This window comes from Amphiura filiformis, chromosome 2 (assembly GCF_039555335.1).
Source record: "Amphiura filiformis chromosome 2, Afil_fr2py, whole genome shotgun sequence".
Taxonomy (NCBI): Eukaryota; Metazoa; Echinodermata; class Ophiuroidea; order Amphilepidida; family Amphiuridae; genus Amphiura; species Amphiura filiformis.
In genome coordinates this window covers 80571502-80589337 of record NC_092629.1, presented here as the reverse complement: position 1 = coordinate 80589337, position 17836 = coordinate 80571502, and the positions used below count along the sequence as shown (strand labels likewise).

Genomic DNA, 17836 nt, shown 5'->3' with positions numbered 1-17836 from the left:
TACAGACGAAATTCATGGTGAAAAGACCCAATCAATACAAAAGGATACTGGATAAACATTGTTCACAACGGAGATAAATCACACAAAAAGCAAGAGAATTCTATGGTTTGCTACATAAAAATGCGAGTAGGGGTGTTCGCAATCTTTATTGATCCAATATCTTCAGCATGTTGACTTCCAAAATAGATACAAATTGGGCAGATTTGAAGCAACTTATTTTTCCATTTTTTGTCACTGACTTGGTCCTCGTTCTCATAGAATTGCCCATACGTGCTTTTTTATATTGTTGTAAACCGTGGGTTCACAATATTATCATGAAGTAAGATAAAGTGCCACAAGCATTAATGAACAATATACTTCCAAATTGTGTTAGTTACTGGTTTATTAGATATGCGTAAAATACATGTAACATAGATCGGTGTCAGATCACAATTGTCAAACGCCTAAGAGTACTGCTTAGAATACTGAACTGAATCTATCCTACTCATCTACTCCTCTGCTGTTATACTCTCTCTCCTTAGGCAAAGGCAAAAAGTATATACCACTAGAAGATAAATAATAGATCACTGTAAACTAAGTATTTGACCAATAAAGCCCCTCAGATATAAGTGTAACCAGCTCATTAACCAATCACTGTAATAGTTAATATTCATTAGATACCATTTCCAAGATGAGCAAGTGGGCGAGTAGATGGACCACTGGTATCCTTTGTTTACCTTTATTACCTTTGTTACTAAGAAATCTGGGTGGACCATGAGGTTAACATTGTATTGTTAAGAGACCTTCAGGAGGTTGTTAGCTTCTTGCAAAGAGCTTTGCACTGTTACGATAATGCTCCCTTGTGACGTGTCCATTAATTAAGACATGGATATTCAGGTATCACATGCTTATACGTAATCAACATAACTCTTGAGTAGAATTAAAAGGGGGTGGTAATTGATAACCTGTGACCACAACAATATCATATTAACAAATTGAAAATATATTAACCATAACAAATATATGCAAAAACACTTTATCTATGCTTCACAAGTCCTGCTTCCATTGTACGAAGAGTGGAGTTAATATACGTATTTATTAGTAATAGACAAGTGTGTATGCGCTTTATTCCGTAATCAAGAAGAATGATGAACAAACGCCTTTCTGGCAGAACTAATCGTTGCATAGTAGTATAATAGCCTATGGATTATGGATCCAAAGGTTGTGGATTCGAAACCTGGTAGAAGTTTAATTCTAATAAATTTATTGGGTTTTTTTTATAATTATTCCTTTGCAATAAAATTTGATTAGAGCTTTGACGTCTACTTTATGCACCTTGATCAATGCCTTTAAAATATAAAATAAAATTGAAATATCTCATTTACTTTTTTAATTATGATTTTTTTTTATTTAAATTCATCAATATGTCATTTTCCGCCATTTCTTGAAGCTACTGAAAGTAACCCCTACAAATATAACGATCAACAGCAGTTTATTTTGGTTTTAACATTAATGAACATTAAATGCTATCACAAAACACCAAAAAATTATAAGAAAAATATTTTCTTTAGATTTTAGAACCATTTTAATTAAAATTTTCTGGAAATACCTGAAATTTCCCGTAAGGGAAATTTGCTAAATCTCAGGAAGGGAAGGTTGTATTTTGACCGGAGTAATAACTTTATGCGAATAACTCATTTTGGTCAAAAGTGGATGTAAGCTGTTTTGCAAACCAACTCTTCACAGTTGACGAGCTGGGGTGTGTGTGCGTTGTGGCGATGGGGTGTTTGGAGTGTTGGGGTGCGCTTGCACCATCCGTAGTATTTACGATGTTCCGTTCCCAGGAGAAATGTTACTGCAAAATAAAATAATATATACATCACATTAATTATAATTTAAGTAGAGTTGATATTTAATCCTAATTCGATTCTTAAACAGTCATAAAAACATGTAGATTTTTCTTATTATTTATTTTCATAACAGGGCAAAGAGAAAAACAAAAGCATTGGGTACCAACCTGCTGATGTGTGTTTTCAATTTCTTCAAGTTTTTGTCAAGTTCGTGAAACCGACTCCTCAAGCTAGTATATTAAAATAAAAGATGTGTCAATGCAACATTTAGTTACATCTTGGAACCAAGTACAACACTGATATACCAACAAATTTGCTAGTTTGGACTTAAACCTAAGATTGGTAAACCTAAACCTAAACGTAAGATTGGTAATGTGATGGGACCCTGATCATGCTAAGTCAAAACTAATTATATAACATGGTGTATCACACACAAAAAAAAATACTATCGTCATATTTTTAAAACAATATAAAACCAGTGTGGCGTCAATAAAGGGTTCAGTTTAAACATACTTTACTGCAATGATACCCTTTTTGACATGGGCTGCTTTTAATCTTTAGATGGTGCCATCAAGCCCCAATAAATCAAGCAAGTGTTCAAAGTATACATACGATTTGTCGAATGAACTTTTGCACAACACCAAAGTGTTATTTTTCAATAATATATTGATTTTGGTAATTGAAATATTGTTTTTTGCTGCTTCGACCAACCATAGATCGTGTAGCCTTAAAGTGGTCGAAAGTCATTAAATTTGACACTAAAAGGTAATAAAGTGGTGAAAACCATACCAAGTATTGCACACATTCTAGGGATTCAGAAAATACCTACTTGCGAAGTATTGTTCTCAAGGTATAAGCAAAATGCTCAACAGGTGTTAAACTAAAAACAATTCTCCGATTTTAACAAAACAGGTCTCAAATTTTTGTCTTGTAAAAATAAATCAGAATGAAATTGTTTCTGTAATCATGGTTATACTGGAGATATGGTTGGAAAAAGAAGTCGTCTTAGAAATTTAAATTTCGTCACCCTCATAACAAAACTGCCTTAGTCATTCTTACATGTTTCTCATTTGCAATTTTGATTTCCTGAGTAACAAACCCGTAATTAATCAAATTTCCAGCCGCATTCTTCATTAACTTGTGGAATACATCTCTTTTGATGTATTCCACAAGTTAATGAAGAATGCGGCTGAAATTTGATTAATTATGGGTTTGTTACTCAGGAAATCAAAATTGCAAATGAGAAACATGTAAGAATGACTAAGGCAGTTTTGTTATGAGGGTGGCGATTTGCACTAGGTCATTGGTATGTACTGCAGGGTGAGATAGATGAGTGGAAATCAGTACATTTCACTGTGTAAGCAATCTGAAAAAAGAGGAAAGTGTCAATTTTACGTTTTGATAAGAGATAACTATTTGTTTAAAATCATATTTCCAGTATTAATGAATCAAGTTTAGTCAATATTATGTTTTGATGAATCCAAGTGTGTGAAAATACTGGATCCAACACATAATATTGATAAAATTGGATGCTTTACGCCCAATATTTATTGGTCTCGCTTGAGTTTTAAAATATTGGACTCGACTGCGTCTCGTCCAATAATTTTAAAACTCATAGCTCGACCAATAAATATGGGCTCAACCGATCCAATTTTATATCATTATTATGTTATGATGAATCCAAGTGTGTGAAAATACAAATCCGAAATTTATTTATTATTTATTTATAAAATATTGGATCCAACATAATAAATGATGATAAACTTGGATGCTTTACGCCAAATATTTATTGATCTCGCTATGAGTTTTAAAATATTGGACTCGACTACGTCTAGTCCAATATATAAAACTCATAGCTCGACCAATAAATATGGGCTCAATCGATCCAATTTCATATCATTTTATCTCTTTCAGTTTCTTTTTTCTTAACATTTAGTCGAATGTTATCAAACCCTCTTGTAAAGTAAACGGTACCATATTTATTTTGTGCAACATATAAAGCGACATAGAAAAAAAGGCAGCAATAATATACAAACCTGCAGTCAAGCTCCTCCAAACGACTCCGCAAGCTGAATCATATAAAAACGATACAATGACCTCAATTAATTGTTCGGTTGTAGCAATTGTTTTTGCAAGTTTTATGAAATTAGTGTCAGTAAAGATAAAACTTTATCAGGACCCCAAAAAACAAACAACCCCCTCCCAAAAACAAAACAAAACAAAACAAAAACCAGCAAAACAAAACAACAACAACAAAAAGTCCGCATTTGCTTTGGGCATCCTGTTTGATCATAAAAATATTAAATCTTACTCATGTTTACCGACCGAGAGTACCAATTAATTTCAAATCACACATGAAAGTTACATATAGTTCCATACCTGGCATATTCTCGCTGTTTTCGTCGTTTGCTGAGAATGTGCTCATACCCGCAACGTTGTTCCATCTTAATTGTACGCGCATCATCTTCTTCAGAAAGTTTGCGCACTGGGAATGATAATATAAGCATGATTTTTTATAGAAAGATTATGTCTCACAGGCCCTATGTCACATGATCGATAACGCAAAATAACGAAACATCCTAAGAAAACACAATCATTTTGTAAAAAAACACAAAAAATCACAACATTCTCTAAAATAACGGAAAATATCAGTAGATATTCTAAGATAACACTGAATTTCAGGAAATATTCTAAAATAACTTGTTTTTTTAAGGATACTTCATGGTTCATGCTTCTGCCCGTAGTCAATTTTCATGGCTATACACTAGTCCTCGGGGACAGCGGGTGGACCGTTGCAACGGTGTTGCACTTGCTAGTGTAGCTTAAGGTTACACAAAGAAACGTATAAAAAACGTATAAAAGACGTATAAAGTTGTTCTCTAAAACAGAGTTTTCTCAGTAATCAGATATCGCAGCGAGTGAAATGTTGGTGCATTTGATGTAGCTTAACATTTTCTTTGTGTGTTTACACAATTTTTTTGAATAAATTTGAAAATCCTTCGTTTAATGCGTTTTTACGCACCATGTTCACAAGATCAAAAACGCGTTCCATGAGGTTTTTTTCAAATGTGCGCTCCGTATAAAACTACGCCAAGTGATTGTTTTCTTCGTTTTTGTATTGTACTACAAATCGATCAAAGAAATAATGTTGCCATTGGGAAGAACCAAATACAGTACCAATTAAATTTTAAAAGCCCGTTTGGGGGGAACATTTTCGAGAATCTTGATTGAGAAAAAACTGTTTTGTTACATTATCGATATCTTGATTGTGGAACGTTAATTTTGACATCTAACTACCAACATTATTTCTCAACGGTCTGTCGATTACTCTACCATTTGATTTTCATTCAAAATTGAAGCTACTTTTGCAAAAAACGAGTTTTTTCATCATCGATGCGACCGACTTTGCGAGGGCAATGCGTTTGTTTATCTAACAGCCTGCATGCACTATTGAATATCATAGTCAGTTTGAGACCATCTGCTTTCGTAAGCCTCCTCAGTAGCTCAATCGGTTAGCGCGTTTGACTTGTAATCTTCTCGACTGTGTAATATTGTTTTGACCTGGTCAACTAGTACGGGTTCGAGTCCCTGTGTGGTCCAATTCTATTATTTTCTATTTTGTTTCTTACTTTTTTCTCTTTTTCTGTCTTCTTTCTTGTTCGTGTCTTTATTTCTGACTATAGTGATTGATTGTTTTTGCCGGTTTTTTTATTATTGTATAATTCAGGAATAGGCCTACTAATCTAAATAGGCGCGGCCTATATAAGCCTATGAATATTTTTTTTACAAATTAGTTGTTGGTTTTGTTATTGTTGTTGTAGTTATTGTTTTATAATTGCATACTCAGGGTAGGCCTACTAGGCCTATTATTATCCTATAGCGGCATTGATTTATTTCACGACAGATATCAACTGAGGATAAAAAATTAAAAATTTATAAAATACCATAGAAAAATTGCAGAAAACCGGCTGCCCCCACCCCGGCAGCCCCTACCATGGTCTCCTCCTCCTCCCTATCCCTGCAACATAAGATGACTCACGTGTCACGGTTTCATGGATTCGTGGTCATTGTGCATGTAGATTGATACACCAAGTATATACGCTTGAGTTCATCTTTTCTGCATGGCTGTTTCTATTATTAACTTACGCCCCTCTGGAATCAAGCCTTGAAAATCCATTGTATTTAACCTTAAGCCCTATTATTCATAGGCTTAAGTACAAGCTGATTATGTTTGTTAGTTAGACTGCAACAAGGTGATTTTTCCAATTTTGTCATCTTCCAAGAGAGAACTACATCAAGAGTGTTCATTTTAAGAAGGGTGAAATTAGACTCCGAAGATGACCGCGCTGGTGATCTACAAATGAACTACCCCCGGTCATACTGGTAATGGCACGTGCCCGGAGGATTCAAACCATAACGAGATCTGGGCGACCAATCACAAACCAGGTCCATTTAAAGATATAGGGTGCACAACTTATAAGTTCCCCCTAATGCTTTTTGAAATAAATCGACAATTATTTAACGAAATGTAAAATTGTAAAAAGTTACGAGTCACCTTATTTGTTTTACAAATCTGAGCCAATTCGTAGTGTTACACATCGTTGCGTTTGGTCACAATGGTTCATTATGTAAAAAAGAGGGAGTTTTAAAAGTTGCACCTGAGTCCATAGGAGTCAATTGTCAAACAATTCAGTATGTTAGGCCTGTCCATGTGTTTGTAATGGAAATAAAACCTAAAGTCTAGATGTTTAGTAGGGGATGTGTCCTCCTCCGGCAAGTGCATTGCAACGTCGCCGCATGCTGTTTATTAAATTCCGGACCCGTTGCTGGTCCATGTTGTTCCGTACATGTTGGATTGCTCGGGTTAGCTCTTGCAGTGTTGTGTTTTCATTTTTAACATATTCCTTCCATCTCAGCCATTTATCATTAAAAAGAAAAAAATTAAACACCTGCTTTGCTTTTGAAAAAGAAGAAGAAGAATACCAAAGATTAAGTTTTCTTTTACAAACACATGAATATCCCTGGCCTACTGTATTGTTTGAGAATTGAGTCCTATGGACTCAGATGCAACTTTTAACACTGTTTAAAACGGTTTTTTTTACATAATGAACCATTGTGACTGAACACAATGACGTGTGACACTGAAATTTTGTCCACCTGTGTAAAACAAACAAGGCTACTCATATCTTTTTACAGGTTTGCATTTCGTCAAATATTTTTCGATTTATTTTAAAAAGTATTTAGGGGGAACTTATAAGTTGTGGACCCTATACATTACATCATGACCAATTTTAGTAGGCCAGAAATCCGACAATCTCATCCATAGACAACCGTGTCAAGCAAGTTAACCGCAATCCAAAGTAAGTAGTCCACTTTGGAAGCTAACAAACAGAGGGAGTACGGCGACTGAAAATATAACATGTGGAAATCTATCAATTGCACACAAAGTAATACAAACCAGAGTTTTATGCTTAAATGTAATAGCCAGAGTATGCAAAATGGGCAAGTGGACTACGGGGAAGTCTGCTATGCGTGTCGCTCCGTCGGTAGTGCTACGGCACGGTCCTTTGATGTGTGTATGAAAGTCCCGCACGCCACGTATAGTTGATTCAGTCTATGGAAACAGAAAGCACTAATCGATAACTAATTGATTAATAGCCCCTCCTTGCCAGATTCACAGCTGGGTATAATCCCTGTGTAAATCAAATGTCACTAATCCCCCTCTCACTGGTCACTTGCCTTGTACGCCAAGAGGGCTGCTGTTAATTGGTCAGTGTTTTAAAGGAGGTTTGTGGTAAGCCATAATCAGTTTATCACAGCAATATTCACACCTCTGTAATTAAGCAGACTTATTTTACTGTGTTATGAATATACGCTTATATGCAGCCACAGCTCCCCGGAAAGTCTCAACAGACGGTGAGACTAGGATGGTGCCGGGAAGTGAGTTCCGCCACAGTCTGAGGGCCAATGACCAGGCCGATGACAAACATTCGATGGGTGTAAATACAATGTGTTGTAATTTTTTTGGTATACCAGAACAAAATTCAAATTTCACGATATCTTTGCTAAACGAATTAATCTGCAAGAAATATTTTGTACATAAACATTATGTAGCCAGAGGTTTCCAGTGCTATAAAAATCTCAACTTTTTTTTAGAAAAGTGGGGGATGATGATGTATGGCTCAAAATTTAGACTGCTCGCCATTCAGTTTACTGTCATTGGGTATTTTGAAACGGTTGATGTTTAATGATCCCCTATTTCTGGTCGATTATTTTAGCTGTGTCACGTGCATGATGGGAACCAGCCTAATTCAGTTTAAAAAACATGATCGCCGATAGGCCTATTGATGTGATGCGGAATCCTATGCAAGCGATTATATTTGGCAAAATTTGACCGTTCTAGGCAAGTTGACAAAACTTATGATAAAAGACAGTCTTAATTAAGTATGCACATCGCTTTTGGTGTTTTGATGTTTTGAGAGACTGTGAGGGATCCCAAACCACAGGTGACGGAGCCTATTCTTGACGGTCTTAGCCTTATACGTTGGACACAACGTCGTCCTTGGACCCCTAACCAAATTGGGATTTTACGTTCTCAGCTCGGGAGCTTGTTCCTCGCCCCTCGTTCGACCGCAAATCACCAATTTGGTTAGGGGTCCAAGGACGACGAGAATAGTAAGATGAGAAAATCGTCAAAACTTTCCCAATTTTTAATCACCCTAATTGCACAACCGTAAAAAAACCGTAGTCCACAGTGCATAATTGCACTACTTATTTACATAATGCATAATTGTATTTACAAATGCTTTTTATTTATAAATCATATGTACATTTAATCTTCATCTGTAATATAACCCTGATCCCGCAAAACATCGCCACACACTACATCAATGATATAAGTTTTTCATTTGTCGCTCTTCCTGCCGCGATAGACAAACGCGTACGGGCCTTCTTTCTTCTCGATTTTGCGCAACATTGATTTTGGTACCCAGACTTCTTTGCCATCATCCAGCGTACCGATTGCTTGAGTGCGTTCTTCTCCGTCGACTGTGTACGTAATTTCGCGCCACTCTGTCATCATATATGTGACCCCTCGGCACAACTGGATGTCGCCAGTGCCACTCTTGAGATATGCTCCATTGAACTTAACAATAAACAATAGGAAACAAAGGATTTATTGACTGTTTTATTGATTTTTCACTACTTAAATGTCAAGTACTATAGACATGATATACATCATTTTAAAGCTAATTTCAAGCAGAATATTTTGGTGTGATACCTCAAAAATGATGATTGGCGACTTCAGGGCTCAGTTGTGCCGAGGGGTCACATATGGCTTATTTTGTTCTAGCTCGCTCATGTTGATGGCGTTTTTGGCGTTCCGTAGTCTCAGCGTTGGATTGTAGCAAATTGTTAAAGTCATTGAGGTTGAAGCCGGGCATTTTATATACTATAGAATTTTTTAGTTCAAAATTAAAAATATTTAATTGTCCAGAATTTTTCCCAAAAACTGTTTACCTTGGATACAAATGCCGATTAACCAAAACGCCTGTCTGTTATCCAACTTTCAAAATTTGCCTTATAAAAAATGTCACTTTCTGGAGTGCTGGACTCAACAAGGTTATCTGATGCAACTGGTTCGTAATCTCGGTTACATCTGCCCCTGGCTGAATGAAAAACTGATAACCTCAGAAAAACTGGCCGATAATCATCCCAGGAACAGGAAAATGATTACTTGGGACCTGTAACGTTTTACTCCTGACAAAAACAAAATGGCTAGCCTTTTGAGTCACTTATCCACGTTTTACTACTTACCCATGACTGCGGGAGTCCAATTTCCTAGACAAAATCTTGTTAAGCGGTAAATATGAACTAAAATTATTAAAGGTGGTGCCAAGAATGGTCTGTTGAAATATTCCTTTGTAAGCGAGTAGCGTAGGAATTTCCAATGGACGTCGTTTTCCTCTTCAACCTTGTCAAATGTGTGGCTGTTAACAAAATACAAAATGAAAATGAGATACATTGTAAGAGGCAAGCCTGTACGAAACTAAAATCAATCTCAAGCTTAAGTTTTTTGTATTTATAGGAGTCAGAACCACATACGCCATTTTATTGGTATTTCTCCCCGGCACGTTCGTTCTTTTTCTCAAGATTAATGATGTTAAAGTCTATCCATGGATAGACTTGGCTCTGAACCAACTTTAAGGGAACCAATTTCCTGCATCACAACCTAAGTATCTTAGGGGTTATATTATAGCGACAAGAAATCAAGAACAACAATTTAAATTGGATGATGATCGTTGACCTAGTTGAAGTCTTAGTTTGATTATTTCTGTTTTAGAGTAGATTAATTAATGAATAGTATCAGTTTAGTAAACTACTTGTGGTCTTGGTCCACATGTTGCTTACCTGAACATGGCAATGAGAAGATTAAGAAGCAGCACATTACTGAATACCATGTAGAGCGCCAGAAAAACAATACCCCAACCTGTATTCTGAGGACACGGTGTCGCTCCAAGACTTATGGCCGTTTCATTTTTCGAACAAGCACAGTCATCAGCCGTTCCTATTGTTTGGGCAAATAATTAAAGTAATGGGATTAAAATTATTGATATGATTTTATCTCGCTATTGTGGTTGTAAGACGAAAATACATACATCCATTCATTAGTAGGTAGTGCAAATGTTGGAATAGGGTCTATAGATTGGAATGTACGGCTAAGAAGTGTAGCACTTTCAGGATCCCTGGTTTAGTGATATAAATGGGCCACACATTTCATGACTGTGATGGGGCTTGAACCTATTTTTAACCCGAAGAACGGAACACCTACGCACCTTATCCTTCACACACAAACCATAAAGCCATTTTTAAGCCTGCTCTCCAGCATCTTAAAAATATTTCTGTAGTTACCTTGAATATCTTCAAGAAAGAGCTCTCCATAAATCTGAAAATACGGCCGATACAATATCTCCTTGAAAACAGTCCAATGATCTGTAACGTGCGGATATAAAACTGATTGAACTGCGACGCCGTATCCAGTCAGGACTATCAGAAGTATCACCATGAAGACGGCTAAGTCGATCAACTGTAACAATACGGAAAAAACAAGAAAAAAACAACAACTTTGTTTTTGTTCTGAAATCTTTGGCATGAAAGTTCATTTTACGCGGTTCAAACCTGACTTACTTGCAAACGTGCGAACATGGCAAAAAAGTGGCCCGACTCGGGCGATTAAGTAAAATCGGGCATACCGTTTGAATCAGAACTAGGAAAGAAACCAATTTTTTCTGTTAGCCAAAATATTCCTGATTTTACCTTTACGCCATGATCCCTTTTATCTTTTTCTGAAAAGCAAAAATGCAATTGCTAAATCATGAAAATGAAACTGTGATGTATTCAATGCAAGCTGATAAATGTGCGAAAATGTCAAAAGTCTGGACAATTTAGTTAATTGAGCATAGCGTTTGAGCCAGAACTAGTATAGAAACCCAAATGTTTTTGTTAGCCAAGGTGTTGCTGATTCCACTGCATGTAACATTGTTGTCATGATCTCTTTTAATTTGTTAACCTAAAAAGCGAAAATGCAATTGTTTATTTTTTTTATTGTTGCTTGGAAGTGACATATGGGTTCTGTTTAGTAGAATAAGATATTACTCCGTTTCAGCTCTAAAACAGCTCTAAAGATTAATGAAACAAGATCATGAGTTCAACATACCATTTGTCCAATCATAAGGACTTTGGGCCCTGTATACTTGGAAAATGTCAACTTGTGGAAGAGTCTAAAATAAAATCCAAATATACTGAATGCAAGGATAATTCTGGCCTCATGACGATGGTTTACAAGACGTAGAATGACGCCCAAAACGAAGGACGTCAGCATGTATATGTCAATCCAATTCCATTGATTTAGAATGTATTCCTTCATCTCTTTTATAGTTATTCCCATCTGTTTTAGAGAAAACAACCAAAAAAGGGTGATGTCCGTTAATAATTCCACTATTTATCAAAACTCAGCGTTTGATTGATACTTGACTTTGGTGGATAGGGGGAAGTGTGGTGCCTAAATTATTTTAAACACTAAATGAAATGATCACCGGTGCAATGTTGCGCAAGATTGACGTGAGACCTTAAATTGCAGATATCAAAACAAGTATGCTAAAGTACACACTGGTTTTATAACCTTTTATAAATTATATCAACCACTTACGTAGCATCTGTTTAGTTTGTATATGTCATAATACATAAGTCATCGAATCCAAAGCAAATTCACGTCCCTGCAACCCAACACAACCTGTTTAAAGTACTACTTGTTCTCATGGTGACGAGGACGAATACTACATGAAGATAAACTGTCTCTATGATCAGTGGCTTTGAATCACTTTAATCATGTTATATAAGAACAGCTTTGCAAAACAAATCGATAAAGTAGCCCACTACGATGGATCAAAAAAATACAAAGGGACGGAGATTAGTTACCTGGGTTACGTATTTATAACTTTTCTGCATCGATAAAGGTATTGATGATGTCGCCACCATATTTGAAAACTAAGATTCGTCACTATAGGAAAAAACTCCATTTACCTGTCGTATTTCTTCGGTCACAAAGGTTATTCCCCATACAATGAGAAAGCACTCCCATCCAGCAGGCCATCGATTTGATAGCTGATCAGAGATCATCACATAGGTAAACAATGCCAGGAACATTATGTAAAACGCCTGTATATTGGTACAAAACGGGAACATTACATTAGATAAACAGTCCCCGAGAACAGCAAGTACAACGCTAGTTCAGTATAATGAACCATTACTTATTAGGCAAAAATGCCAGGAACGGCGAGAATAGACATTGTTTAGTAGTACAGGCTGCATCAAAATGATGTTTCTCTATCGTCAGCCTGCTTCGATAATTTGCTTAAGTCATTTGTGTGTAATTTATGAACAAAGTACAAAATATATTCACCAATCTTTGCACAACAACAAATGATAATGAGACAAATTAAAGGGAAGAATCAGAAATAACAAGGGTGGTAACGTAACTGGTGCATGTCTGAAGCCTATTTTGTACTTTGTTTTCAAAATAACCAAAAAATGACGTAGGCAATTATCGTAGCAGGGTAACGATATGATAGGATGGTAGCTCGATGGAACGCCCCCTCTCGTCTGGCTTCAATCAGGAAGTGTTGAGAGTATCTTCCAGATCCAGGCGATATCGCAGAAGTAGTACGGTGTATTAATAGGGCTGTCGTACTATGACCGTAGATTTCTCCAATATGAACTATTTTTGGCACATCAAGAAATTCTCGATCCAGTGCAAATATTTATTTTTCTCCAATGCTAATTTATTTTTTTGGGAATACGATGAAATAATTTCTCCAATGCATACTAATTACTCCTAAAAGATGCATTCATTTCTCTATCGCGATGAATTAATCCCTCCAATGTGATAAATACATTTCTCTATCATATTGGATTAATTAAATCAGATATGTTGGAGAAATCAATTTAAAGTGTTAAACAGGTTTAAGTAGGATTAACCCTAATACCCGAAATTACCACAAAATACCACGAGGATAACCAGGTGATATACGCTCAGGGAATCGCTGGTCGGGCCAGCGCAATCCCTGTGGGTACCGGTCTGTGATCCTGTGCTTGGCACGCGAGGGGTTTAAGGCTCGAATCCCGGGGTACGAAGTGACTTCTATGTTCATCTTCTCTCCTTTATCGTTTCTTCTTTAACTTCCGATAGCAAAAAGCAGTGTCAATCATACGAACAAATTGTTAATGTTGGAGCAATAATGTCAATATACATACCGCATTGTGGCAAAATCTGCCCTTCGGAGTTCTCACATCTAAGCAGCTCCAAATGTAGAAGATGATAAATCTACCATATGGTCTAAGAGGTAAACGATAAATTGTTCGAGTTCACAATTTCATTTTCATTTGGCGTGGGATTTTATTTCGATTATACATTTTGTCCAGATGTACGTTCAGATTATGTATCAATTTTAAATATTGTTTAATATGAGAAAAAATGTAAAACGACATTTTTTAAATATATATTTAAATTAAAATAGTTTGTAGGATCAGTGACTTGGGGGGGTAAATATAAATATACAATTAGTGTTGTTTAAGGTTAGCAACTATTTTAAACTGTTGCGATTTGGTAGTTCACAGCACCTTGCTAATGGTAGTGAGCTTTGGCAAAAATTGCATTGATCATTTCATAGCGAGTGTTCAGAAGAATTCAAATATACCAGATATACTTTGGTAGGTCCTATTGTTCTTGAGTTGTGTTGCAAAGAGGCCTGAAACAACAACACTTTTGTAAAACGTACATATCTCATTAACAATAAATCAAGTAAGTTTTCAAAGTATATGAATTGTTGAATGAACTGTTGCAAAACATCAAAGTGTTTATTTTCAATAATATATTGATACTAAAAATCGATTTTTGGGTGCTTCAACCAACAATACCTAGTCTACCCTTAAAGAGATAAACCATAATGTTGTACAAACATTACATTCACATATTAGTAAGGGGTAATGTGCACGGCCCCTCCCCGTCACCTCTAGTGTATACATCCCTGTCACCCTATAATGTACGCACATGCAACAGCATTCTTCTTTCTTCTCCGCTTTGGTGTCGTTCAATCCATCACGTGTGGACCATATTTCTTCGTCAAGAAGCGTCTGTACAGCACTGTGTGCTATGAAGTTCCTATTGCCGGATATCTCAGCAAGGTCTAAACAGGTTTTCTCTCCCCAATTTGGCAGATTTCGAAGCACTATGTTGGGCGAGTCACTTTTCTCACTCTGACTCTCGCAAGCGTCGAGAACCTCATAAGCCAAATCATCGTATTTCCTTAAAAAGTAATCAACAAAAACCATGTGTACGGGGAATAGTAATAATAACTAAATTCAATTATGTTTTTATAGGCATGAAAAATCCCCAGATCAGGCTACAGGATAAATGTTTGTGTTAAGAGCTCGGATGGCAACGTTTGCACAGTATTTTTTTCTGGAACATGAGAGCGCATCAGACATATCGAATTGTATTCTGAATACAAGTGATGTCCTTCTGATATCAAATGTATATATATATATTTTTTTTTTTTAATTCGCGATATAATACAAATTTTATGGCAAATAAAAAAAAATACTTAGCAAACGTTGCTATCCGAGGCCTAAAGAGACTCTAGACAGTATCAAGTGTAGTATGTATACAGAAAAAAAGAGCAAGTATAAATGTCTATGGTATTACAGTATCTCTGAAACAAAGAGGAATTCGGCAAACTGAATGTTGAACATTCGTCCAATATTCTGTGAACTTCACATTAACGTGTATACAGTCACTGCAAACGGGAAGAGTATTAAGTCTGACTACCAAATTTATGATTTTACTCACTAGAAATGTGTATCTTTGAAAACTGCAATAATTCAGGCACATTCACCGTAGTCATGGTCGCGTCGCCTGTCACACTTTAACTTTCCATATTTTTAGGGCCCTGGCAGTGGTTCGAAACCTTGGCCTGGGGTGAAGTATTTTGTATTCCTTTTACTAAGCTTAGGGTCTTTTTATCTTTTCAGTTTCCGTAAGTCTATTGTTCAGATACGAAAACGCAAGGGATTCAGTAAGTTTACTGTAATCTGACTTCATTGTTAACTCTGAATTACCAATCAGCTTATTTCAATAGAGGTGTATGCCTATGTCAATAAAAACGGGAGAGATAAGATTATGTTAACACCGGTGTTTTTAATGGTCTAGCGCCCTCTCGTCTTTGACAGTGGTAAATTGATCTACAATAATTTGACGAAATGCATGCCAATCCGAATGACAAAGTCCACTTTTCTGTAAAAACGTTGAAAATAAGCCCTTAAATCACAAAAGGTCCGCTCATGAGTCTGTCGCACCCCAATGCACTTGTGCAGGGCCACAGTGTCGCCCTTCCCTCGTATCAGTGTCTATCTCCCTATTTTGCTTCCTCCTGTCCCCCCCCCTCATGATCAGTCCCCCACTCCCTCCCCGGTCCCTACTCTCTCCTCTCGAGTTCTTCTCTTTCTAGTCTTTCCGTCCTTCCCTCTCCTCTCATTCTTCCTCATCCCTTCCCACTTGTTCAGTCTCAAGTATCTCCCTCTCTCCCTCCCCCTCCCTTCAGTATGATCCATGACTGAAAATAAGCACTGCAAAAATAAACATTTAAAATAAACCCGAGTCTTGCATATAGGCCCAGCCAATTATCAGATTAGCTTGCCATCATTACGAATGAATAGAATAAATTATCTTTGCTCCAATGCAATTCTTTTGTATTGCATTTCAATATAAAACATGATTACCAAATCGCCACTTGTTCGCGCCTCATTGGGAGATATTTGGCTATTTCAGACGCTCGTTTCATCGCCAATATGAAAGACTTTTGCTTATAACTTGGCAACATGGTTAGTATATATTTCAATGCAAGACTATTTTTACGAGCTACTTACGCCTAGGCGTAAGTGCATATACACCAAACACAAATCAATTGAAGCCGTACAATTTACCGCGAATTTAGAACCGTAAAATTTAGACTCTTCTTTTGTCTAGATTAGCACCCAACCGCACATCTCAAGGTTTTATGTCAAAAATCAATATAACTTACCAAAACGAAAACTGAAATTCACGAGCTTCAAATTTTCAGTAACTAACAAAAGGCTAGAATAAAAGATTGGTCACACCTGGGAGACTACCACTTCAGAATAACAATGACTTACAAAAACGGATACGGATACGGAAACAGAAACTGAAAAGATAAAACGACGGTTAGTCTTCGACGGCGCCTTGCCGTTTTGAAACACACCCTTGAATGAAATCAGATAAGACTAATCCAAGGGATGGCATATGTCCGCTCTGGTGACTTTATTTGCGTATTCCAGTGCCCACAATGGCGGATGTGCAGAAATCCGTTTGAACACAGAGAAAAAGAAACTTTAGTTCACAAAATGCCCAGGTGCCTTAATATGGTTAGTGGCTGAATTGGTTTCTGCTACGCACCAGGGAAACGGTGGGAAGGATCATTCACGGATGTATCAGGTGAAGGAAATCAATATGTTTTGGAGAACTCAGAAGAAAGAAAAGTCACGTGGCTATCCCATAAGGCACCGCTCACTACTTGTTAAATGTCATTATGTCCTTTATAGAGTAATCACGTGACCAATATTTATGTAATTGAAATCACCGAGTATTCCAACCCTTGCAAGACGCCGGTAACATTTGACTGCACTTTTCTTTCAAAAGGATACGGTGGCTCAGTGGTTACGGCCTTGGACTCATAATCTGAGCGCTTGCTCGACGTGCGTGGGTTCAAGTCCCCGTCCCACCACCGTGAGGGTGTTTACGGCATAAAGCGCTATATAAATATCTACATTGTTTTTAAAGAACCATTTCCGTGCAACCTTCTTCCGTATCAATTTCCTGATACGGGAATGGCGACCATTTAAGGCATCTACGAGTAGGCATTTTGCGTACGTAAATTTCTTCCTCTCTATGTTCAAACTGATGTTTGTGTCCTGCCGCCATTGTAAGTAATGCAAAGCACACACGCTGTCACCATAGATGACACCCCTGATCTTATTAATATCATGCAAATAACTTCACCGTCTAGTAGGGCGGGTCATAAATAGGGAAGGTTTTTATTTCAAATCGGCCATGGCCAAAAGATGTTCCACTTGACCCCACTTGAACAAATATGCACTTTAAAAAATAATTGAAGTGGGTCTTCAGACCCCACCACCACCCTTATTCCCCTATATACTGAAATATGCACATTTTGTCAGATATTCAAAGAACAGATACATAATGGGAGGACATGTTGCTTCAAAACGTACATTTTATCCACCCAGAAGCACTTTTCAAACACAAATTAATCATCTACTATAGAAAATAGTCTATATACAATACTTTTCTCTGAATTTCATAACACTTTGTATGCTGAGATGTCCAATATTCACCAATATCGCATAAATATTACACA

At 36.8% G+C, this 17836-nt stretch overlaps 1 protein-coding gene and 1 long non-coding RNA gene across 2 annotated transcripts in view; both read right to left on the bottom strand.

The window, feature by feature from the left end:
- Positions 1-964: 964 nt before the first annotated feature.
- LOC140137276 (uncharacterized) lies at positions 965-3900 on the bottom strand. Its single transcript, XR_011856817.1, has 3 exons — positions 3866-3900; positions 1997-2059; positions 965-1834 (listed from the first exon to the last, which is right to left on the bottom strand). It is a non-coding gene; the product is annotated as an uncharacterized lncRNA (long non-coding RNA).
- Positions 3901-4177: 277 nt separating this feature from the next.
- Positions 4178-17836, bottom strand: part of LOC140143786 (transient receptor potential cation channel subfamily M member-like 2) — a 40283-nt gene continuing 26624 nt past the window's right edge. Inside the window, exons 16-23 of the mRNA XM_072165601.1 lie at positions 14437-14691; positions 13641-13722; positions 12411-12545; positions 11545-11775; positions 10740-10914; positions 10239-10395; positions 9645-9817; positions 4178-4314 (exon numbers count right to left, since the gene is read on the bottom strand). Coding sequence (XP_072021702.1) covers positions 4178-4314; positions 9645-9817; positions 10239-10395; positions 10740-10914; positions 11545-11775; positions 12411-12545; positions 13641-13722; positions 14437-14691 — 1345 coding nt within the window. The remainder of the gene's footprint in view (positions 4315-9644; positions 9818-10238; positions 10396-10739; positions 10915-11544; positions 11776-12410; positions 12546-13640; positions 13723-14436; positions 14692-17836) is intronic.